The 10,046-nt window shown below is 30.8% G+C and overlaps 1 protein-coding gene across 2 annotated transcripts in view; it reads left to right on the plus strand.

Moving 5' to 3' along the window:
* The first annotated feature begins 558 nt into the window (after positions 1–558).
* Positions 559–10,046, plus strand: part of LOC115878932 — a 22,732-nt gene continuing 13,244 nt past the window's right edge. For both annotated transcript variants that reach the window (XM_030895546.1, XM_030895545.1), the window contains exons 1-2: positions 559–761; positions 820–1,356. In XM_030895546.1, coding sequence (XP_030751406.1) covers positions 576–761; positions 820–1,356 — 723 coding nt within the window. In that variant the 5' untranslated portion in view covers positions 559–575. The remainder of the gene's footprint in view (positions 762–819; positions 1,357–10,046) is intronic.

Genomic DNA, 10,046 nt, shown 5'->3' on the forward strand with positions numbered 1-10,046 from the left:
AGTCGAAGCATATTAAAATGCTCTTTCAAACTATATTACGGTTTCCTATACCTATCTGGCTCAGATTTTGAATAAAAAGCGATTTTTCAATAAAATTGTAATCAGGATGGCTCGTGTCGCCATGGCAATTTTCTAGTGATACTTACTTAGTAGCTATTTTCAAAATTACATAGTTTATGACCTTTATTTAATATTTTATCAAGAAAAATGAATTAGTATCTGCTTGCGGAAGGAATGGATATGTTACTAGTGATTTTATTTTGTGAGGACAATAGACATGTTCACTAATTTCTAATTTCAATGAATTTCGATAGCTACATATAAATAAAAAACCATGGCACTCAAAATTTTTCTTAAAAACTATAATTTTCTCACATAAACTCAAAACAAAATTGAGAAATGCAGCAAGGCTAGAAAACGTGCCCGGCTCGAGGCTACCTGTTTTTGACGTCACTGCTTTGATCGATCGATGGCGTCCGGCGTCCGTACGATCGTGCACTTGCCGCATTCCTTTGGCAGACGTTCGCGAAGGTGTATTGTTTAGTTTCATTGTTTTGGTGTTTTGAAGAAGTAAAATGAGTTCAAATAAGTGGTGTTTTGTCCCTGGGTGTATTAATACTTCAAAAAATAATCCACAGAAAATCTTCATCTCTGTGCCTCGGAATGTTTTAAAAAAGAAGAAATGGTTTGCCGCAGCGAGAAGGGAATTAAAAGACGTTTCATTGAAAACCATATTTTTTTGCTGTGAAGATCATTTTAACGTAAGTTGCTAAGTCGTGTCTTTATTGTTAATGCAATATGCTGTACTTACATTTTTAGCTTACCGAAGACATGGAAAATTATTATGAATACAAGCTAAGCAAAGTTCAGGCTCGAATGAAGCCAGACGTAGTCCCGCATATTTTCGCTTGTCAAACTGATAAAAAATCAAATAATCCCCGCATAAGTAGTGAAATAAGATCGCGGAAGAGAAAAATTTCTGAAATTTTAATTGATTCAGAAATGAATCTTTCCGAAAACGTAATTGATGATTCACCAAATATTATTACACAACCAAGTACATCTTTCCATTCAACCGAAGAAACTAAGAACTCAAGTGATAAAATTAGTTTTTCTTGTCAGGCTAATCCTGTCAAATATCGAAGCGTCCAGGGTTCATTACCTGTAAAAAATATTAGCACATCCCCTATAAAATTTGCAGTGCCGGAATTACCCGTTATTCCTGGCAGTAAAAAATCAAGACTTGTGCGATTCAACAGCGATGAAGGCAGTGCATCCGAGATAAACTTTGGTGCAAGTGGTTCAAGTGCTTCTTTGGTTTCGTCTCATTCTTCAGACAACTTTAATTTAAGTGACGTAAGTAGTAACAGTACTGATAATATAAAATATAATAGGGTGAAATTCAGAGAGATGTTGATTAACATAGAAAATAAATTGCGAATGTATACCGGGGTTCCAAAAGAAAATCAGAAATTTCTACATCTGTTGGAAACAAGATGTTTTCTAGCGATTCTTAGTAAGTAGCTATTTTCAAAATTACATTAGTTTATGACCTTTATTTAATATTTTATCGAGAATTTTATCGATTTTGTGATCCAAATATGATTTTTTTTGACAAACTTCCTTTGAAAAACTACTTTTTATTTGTCAGAAACGTGTCGTTGGAAGTGAAGAAAATGAATTTTCCTTAATTGGTTCTTTTATAGAAAATTCAATATATCCACCAGGTGCCAGTGCCGGACTTAGGCCTAGGCCAACTAGGCCCGAGCCTAAGGCGGCAAATTTTGAGCATATCAAAATATATTGTAATACTATTCGTCCAAAATTGGTATGTGGGGGTTTTTGTGAATGAGAATTATTATAAATTTTTAATCGGATTTAAAAAATTCAATATGGCGGATTCAAAATGGCCGATTTGGGCCAAATCTAAAATATTAAATTTGACTGACTTCTATACTTGTCCCATTGACTTGAAATTTGTTATCCAATTATAGTTCCGATCCGCCATATTGAATTTTTTAAATCCGATTAAAAATTTGTAATCCTCATTCCCAAAAACCCCCCATACCAATTTGAGTATCACCCGGTATATTGTAGCCTGTAGTAATATACAGGGTTGTTCACCACATACGACACGGAGTATTGTAGCTAAACGATGAGATTTTTACATATTTTAAGTCTTGGGTTCGATGAAGGACTATTAGAGGTACAATTTAAAAATAATTTTACAAGATACAGAGTGTCCCAAATAAGTAAAAAATATCAAAGTTGTATTTTTTTAAATGGAACACCCTGTATATTATTGCATTTTTAGTTTCTACGATTAAAATAAAGGTAAATTTGATTAAGGTTTATTATACTTAAACCTTACCGTTTTTGAAATATTTTTCAATTTTGTGAAATTACAGTGAAAAATTTTAAAGGCTTGAAATTTCCTCCAAGGGGTACTCATTTTTAATACTAAATATTTACTGAAGTTTATTTATTGATCAGTTGTTGTGTTGCAATAATAATAATAATACTACCTTATAGAGTGTCTAAAATTTATTTTAAATAATTATTAGCTTCAAACGGCAATAACTTGTTTAATTTAAATGGAACACCCTGTATATTTTACGAGAATCAGATGCACAATTTAATTGTCTATCAAATTATATTATACCATTTTTTACCTATCTCTTTAAGTTTCCGTAGAAAATGGATTTTATTGTAATTTAGAATATATTTATCAATATACCCATGGAATATTGACATTTTAGATTATTTTTAAAAATGTACCAAATTTTTAAAGAGTACAGATACTAATATTGTGGATATAATTCGTTTATTTCATTAAAAAATAAAAAAAAACTGTTTAAATATTTGTTAAAAAGGACCAATTAATATGATTCCAGTATTCAAACTACATTAACTGACTGCATTGATTAATAATAATTGTTCCAAATACTAAAAAAACTGAATTTTGTATGGGTATTAGACAGTGTGATAAAAAGTAACACCTTAAAAATGATATTTCATTTTTTAAATTACTTTATATTGATTTCTGACTCAAATCCACATTTATTTAGAATAATTTATTAAGGAATACAATTAAGTATGTAATTAATTAGTATATGGGCGGAAATAATGGTGCTATATTTAATTAATGGTATACTCTTTTATAAAGATTTAAATAGTTTTTTTTTGCATACAACATTATTGTTTTTAGCAAAACGATAATGTTACTAGAATGTCAATATATGATGTCAATATTCCATGGGTGTCAATAATAAAATGTCAATATTCCATAGGTATATTTATGAATGAGGCCTAAATTATAAGAAAATGCATTTTCTACGAAAACTTGAAGGGATAGGTAAAAATGGTGTAATACAATTTAATAGACAATTAAATTGTGCATCTGATTCTCCTAAAACATACAGGGCGTTCCATTTAAATTAAAACAAGTTATTGGCGTTTAAAGCTATAAATTATTTAAAATAAATTTTTAGACACTCTGTATAAGGTAGTATTATTTTTATTATTGCAACACAATAACTGATCAATAAATAAACTTCAGTAAATATTTAGTATTAAAAACTTTGATACCCTTGGAGAAATGAAGCCTTAAAATTTTTACTGCAATTTCACAAAATTGAAAATATTTCAAAAACGGTAAGGTTTAAGTGTAATAAACCTTAATCAAATTTACCTTTATTTTAATCGTAGAAACTAAAAATGTAATAATATACAGGGTGTTCCATTTAAAAAAATAAAACTTTGATATTTTTTACTTATTTGGGACACTCTGTATCTTGTAAATTATTTTTAAATTGTACCTCTAATAGTCCTTCATCGAACCCAAAATTTGAAATTTGTAAAAATATAATCGTTTAGCTACAATACTCCGTGTCGTATGTGGTGAACAACCCTGTAGATGTATGTATAATGTATTTGTTGGAAATAAATAAATAATAAAAAAAAGTTCTTAACTTGAAAACTAAAAACGTGAAAAACAAATTATAGTTTAAAAATCTAAAAAACACGCTTTTACCGTACTAAAAAGTATAAAATAATAGAATTTACCTAAAATGCTTATTAAAAAAGAGTAGGGCGCTTTGCCGATATTGATTGAATTATGTGCATGCCTCTTAAGGAAAGGCACTTTAAAGCGCCCCACGCTTTTTTATCAAGCATTTTAGGTAAATTCTATTATTTTATACTTTTTAGTACGGTAAAAGTGTGTTTTTTAGTTTTTTAAACATTTTCGTGAATTTATAAAATGCATTAAGTCAGCAAAACCATCTGCTAGAGAGCTTCTTAAAGTAATTTATGATAAAAACGCTCAAGACCTGTTTCCAAATACTTTCATAGCATTAAGAATCTTCACATGTACTTTTATTACTAACTGTTCTGCTGAACGCTCGTTTTCTGCACTGAAACGTATTAAAACTACTTATTTACGGTCCACTATGGAAACAGAACGTCTAAATCATTTGGCAGTTTTAGATATTGAGTCCGACCTTTTAAAAACTATCAATTACGATGAAGTAATTGATAATTTTGCGAACAAAAAATTTTGTAGGAAACTTTTATAGGCATATAAGCAAACCTTATAGTTTTGTTGTTCGTTTGTTGTCATTTTATATGAATATTTTAATATTTATTTTATGTTCTGTGTTGATCTGTTCGGTCGGTCTATTCTGTTGCTGGTCGTGTATTGAAATAAATGCTTTTTATATCCGTTATTTGTTCATTAAAAAAATATTAAGGGGCGGCAAATTTCTTTTAGCCTGGGGCGGCAACTTCGTTAAGTCCGGCTCTGCCGGGTGCGTCTCAAAAATGGCACACCCCTATAACTTTTTATTTTTTCAGTTACAAAAACGAGATTTGGTATGTTAGTATATGACATAAATTAGGATTGATTGACGTATTCCATTGTTTTCGGTCACTTCCTGTTTCACCGGAAGTCTTTCCTTTTTCACATTTTTAAATGGCACTCTAGATATTTTTTTACTTTATTCGATAGAAAATAATACTCTGAATAGAATGACATATCATATGTCAACTTTTGACATCTTCGCATATGGTTTATTTGAAATTATAAATTGCGGTTCGTAACGAATATATGACTCCAAATACCAAGTGTGTGGTATCAAATTATTCGTAAAAAATGATTTTTCCAAATATGCTAATGAGCCACCCTCGTTCCGTTTGGAAAAATTGAGATATGATTAAAAATACGATTTGGGCATCATTTAACTGGTTGGGATAAGACAGTAAAAACATTAGACAATCAAATCTATTTTTCCAAGGCCCCTTGATTAAGAATTAGTGTTTTTAACATAGCCATCTATCGAATAAAGTAAAAATATACCGAGGGTGTCATTTAACAATCAAAAGTTATAGTAATTTCCGGTGAAACAGGAAGTGGCCAAAAACAATTGAGTATGTCAATCAATCCCAATGTGTCATATACTAACATACCAAATCTCGTTTTTTTATCTGAAAAAATAAAAAAGTTATAGGGGTGAGCCACTTTTGAGACACACCCGGTATACATCTAAGTCATCATAATATAAATCAAAGAACTACTTCTTTATTTTTCTTGATAAAATAATAAATACTTACTTATTAAACTATTGTAGGTAAATTAACTAAAAGTATGTTATAAATTTAAATAAAGTACATAAACTAATGTGGATTTTGTAAATAGCTACTGTCATTAGCAAATTGGTATTATACAGATGGGTAAATACTAGAGAGACCATTTTACAAAAGAAAATCTGTCGTCGGCGAAGTTGGAAAATATTTATACTAAAATTTATGTAGGGTTGGGGGTAGCTTTTACCCTTCCCGTACTTTTTATTGATTTTTGTGAAAGTCAAATGTTAAAGCACTAAAACACTGAGAAAAACATAGACACCCAAAATCTCATTCAAATCGAATTAACTGTTCTTAAAATATCTGAAAAAACGTATCTATACTAATATATACCATAAAATCCTTAAGTGACTGACATACTGATTAATCACGATACTGCTCAAACCACTCTACGTAAGAAGCTCAATTTTGGCATATAGGTTGATTCTAGGGTGCAGAGGTTCGATAAGAAGGGATTTTTCGAAATTCCAGTTCCAAGAGGGTGAAACCACCCCTCAAATATTACAATATTTTTTATTTAAAAATGTTAGAAATTCAATATTTAAAGATGCATATTTTACATTTTAAAAAGGAACCAATAAATGATCCTTTTGCACTCGGTCGGCGGACCTGGTAGCGGGAGGGAATTTAGCTTATAGCTTTAAAATTGTGCACGCAGGGACGGTACTACGTATAGAAAAATCAAGATAATACATTCGGACTGGACGCCTCATATAATTACGATCGAACTTCACTTCAGGTAAGTTCGTTTGATCGTATAATTGTACCAACATTTTACCAAGCGAACTTTTCCATGGTTACAACACCAACTCCAAGACATCGTAATGAAAGTTGTTCCCCAATTATATCGCAATTTTGGCGCTTTTCCTTCTTTTTTATAAAATGGATACATCTTGGATTTAACGTGTCCGGAAATCGAGGTGCTGCGGGTAAATTCAATGTAATAACTATGTTAAGACCACATGCAACATTTCTTGCTTTCTGCATAAACCGTCAGATTTTGCCAATTTTCTTGATGTGCCGCTTACACTATTAATTGTCATTTATCCATGTTCGTTCTTGATTCGACCCCATAAATTTTTATTTAATTTTTTTTAAAACATGCTTGGGTTTTTATCCAGACACTTTAAATTCGCATTATATTTTTTGATGAGGAATCCATGAGTACTTATTTAACATTTAGGCAAGTTAATGACATTAAGTGGCCGGCCGTAGCGCAAGCAGTTAGTGTGTCGACCTGCGATGCGAGAGATGGGATGGTACTGGGTTCGATCCTCAGCCAGTACGGTCGCTTTATTTATTTAAATAAAAATATTTATTTACCTAAATAGAGCGAGCCGCCACCTCAAGGAAGGCAATGACAAACCACCTTGAGTATATTTGCCTTGTACAGGGTGGGTCAAATTGGACGCTTTTAAAGGAAAACACCCTTTTCTATAGGAGATAGATGAAAACTAGTATTTATCAAAGACATGATGGCGAAAACCGCACATCGATATCTGTTACCGTTTCGGAGTTACGGAGTGTTTTTCAAAAATGTGCATTTTTAAAAAATCGCTATAACTTTTTTGCTATGGAAAATTTTGTATTTTGGTGAAAACATTTTCAAAGCACCTTTTTATGCAGAATTTAATGGTTTAAGTATATTTTTTTCAAAATTAATAATTTAAGAATTATCAACAAAAAATTTGATTTTTTATATGGAACACCCTGTATATTTTTAATTAGTTGAAAATAATTTAAAATTACCTTTCCAAAAATATAGCATACTTCATATTTTGCTCGATTCCTCTTCGAGATAGAGTTTTCAAAAATTCGCCCACTTTGAATAAGTAGGCTTTGAACGACGCTGACTGTAATGCAAAAAAAAATCTAGTTGTGAGCAGCAATTAAAACAAAAATAATATTTACAATGAGAGATGCAGAATTTTATAACAATTTAAACTATATTTAACAACATCAACATATTTAAACTATATCTAATAACAATAAAAATTAATAGCCAACCAAGACATGAGATTTTGCTACAGGTGTTCGACATGTCGACCGTCTTCTGTCTTCTGTTATGGACAGACGGGACCGTTTTTGAACATTCATTAACTCAGTGAGGGTGAAAGATATATACCCTCGCCTAACCGATAAGTACTTCTAATATTCTTGTTTAGATTACACGGGCAAATTTAAGAACCTTTATTCTTCCGCAAAGATAAAAAAATCAACTAAGGATAACAGGCGCTAAGTTCGGCGGCCTCGACGGTCAACGGCTGGAATCTTGGTTAGCTATTCAATTATTCTCGAAATTAGCTGTAAAAATTTGCTGATAACTTCAGCGTTCTGAGGTCTTGCTGGAAAAATATGTTTTCGAGTTCCATTAGGGGAAGATCATCAATAAGGGGTTCAAAGCCTACTATAGTTAAAAGTGGCGAACTCATAAAAATTCTGTATTTCGAAGGGGACTATAACAAAATATGAAGTGTGCTATATTTTTGGAAAGGTAATTTTAAGTTCTTTTCGCCTAATTAAAAATATACAGGGTGTCCCCAATAAAAAATTATTTTTTCTGTTGATAACTCTTAAATTATTAACTTTAAAAAAAATATACTTAAACCATTAAATTCTACGTAAAAAAGTGCTTTGGAAATGTTTTCACAAAAATATAAAATTTTCCATAGAAAAAAAGTTAGAGCGATTTGTTTAAAATGCATATTTTTGAATAACACCCCGTAACTCATTAACGGTAATAGATATCGATGTGCGGTTTTCACCATCATGTTTTTGATAAAAATTGAGCTCCAGACACCGATATTAGTTTTCGTCTATCTCCTATAGAAAAGGGTGTTTCCCTTTAAAAGCGTCGAATTTGACCCACCCTGTACAGCCTCTCAAATAGTGCCGTTCGGATTCGGCGATGAACTGTAGGTCCCGTGTACTTGTGAAACACTGATGACACACATCACAAGAACATACGAGAGGTAGCCGCCGCTCTGTATAGAGTATGGTACTGTAAGAAGAAATTACATTAATTTTTTTTAAAGGTTGCTATTAGAACTTGATTAAGACAAATTAATTAAACTGCGTATATCTCATCAAGGAGATTGAAATCGATAAAATATCAAGAGACAATTTTTAATCAGCATAAATCAATAGATCTGGATCTTATAGAATAGTAGAAATATAGTAGTTTATAGAAATATAGTAATTTCTCCAGCGACTACTATTCCTTTCTCCCCTTCATTTTCATAATTAAAAGCAGTCTTCAAGGAGGGTTATTAAAATATTATTTTCTCCATTTAAATGAGTTGATTTCCTAAATATCTAAATTCTATACACGAAAGATATTTAAATGTGATTGTTAACCGGTTAATGTCTCGTATGATCCAGGCCGTTCGTAAGACTACTACTAGAGATGATCAAAACTGCGATTTTCCAATGCCAGTTGAAACTGCGATTGTGATTTATAAATCGCTGCGACTGAACCTGCGATTGCGATTTTGATATTTTAAATTGATGCTGTAAACTGGGAAGCTCAATCCCAAAATTTTTTGAGAAAAAACAGAATAAATAGTTTTTTTTTTTTTTTTAATAAAATCTTACAAAGAAACTGTTGGGTGTTTCGATGCCATATGCCTTTTAAAGTGTTTTATTATATTTTGCTCTACACACATATTGCACTTAAAATTTTCATCAATTACAAAAAAAAACCAAACCAAACCAAACCACAAATAACTTAGTTTCCTTTTAAACATTTTTGATAAAATAGACCGAATAAATTTAACAGGAAAAAATACATAAAATGTTCAAAATATTCAGATGTGCTTTTAGACAGTCTGTAGGTATACTAACGAAAAATTTATAAAAAGGTTGCCGCCAACCTTAATTCAGATAACGAAAAAAACTGTTTATTTTATCTTTTTTTTCTTTTTAAAAACATTTCTTTATATGTAACTCAAAAGAAGGCGACGCCGACGGCTTTGATGCGGCCCGTCCAGTGCAAGTGCTAACTTTCGAACTTTTAGATAAATAAAAGGACAATATCACATTTTATCATATTTGAAATTTCTCTAAAATGAAAAACTGATTGTAAAGGATGTATTTAAATTAACATAGCAGCCGATCCACAATTGTTCAGAAAATTATATTTATATTATGGATTGTTATAAAAATGTTTATAATAATATAATATACATATAACAAAAAATATAATAAAGAGAAAGGGCTGTTTCTTTTTCGTGCTCTATATCTTCTAGTAAATAAAGGACAATTTTTATAATTTGAATCAAAACTGTCCTCGAATGAATTATTTTACCTGAATCATTACCTGGGAGCAACTGTAACTGTAATTAGTCATAACCGAAAACAAGAATTTTTAACCTTCTAAATCCATAAAGCAATACGTAACTTGT

The sequence above is a fragment of the Sitophilus oryzae genome, unplaced genomic scaffold, assembly GCF_002938485.1.
Source record: "Sitophilus oryzae breed Bouriz unplaced genomic scaffold, Soryzae_2.0 scaffold_1536_pilon_pilon, whole genome shotgun sequence".
NCBI classification, from domain to species: Eukaryota; Metazoa; Arthropoda; class Insecta; order Coleoptera; family Curculionidae; genus Sitophilus; species Sitophilus oryzae.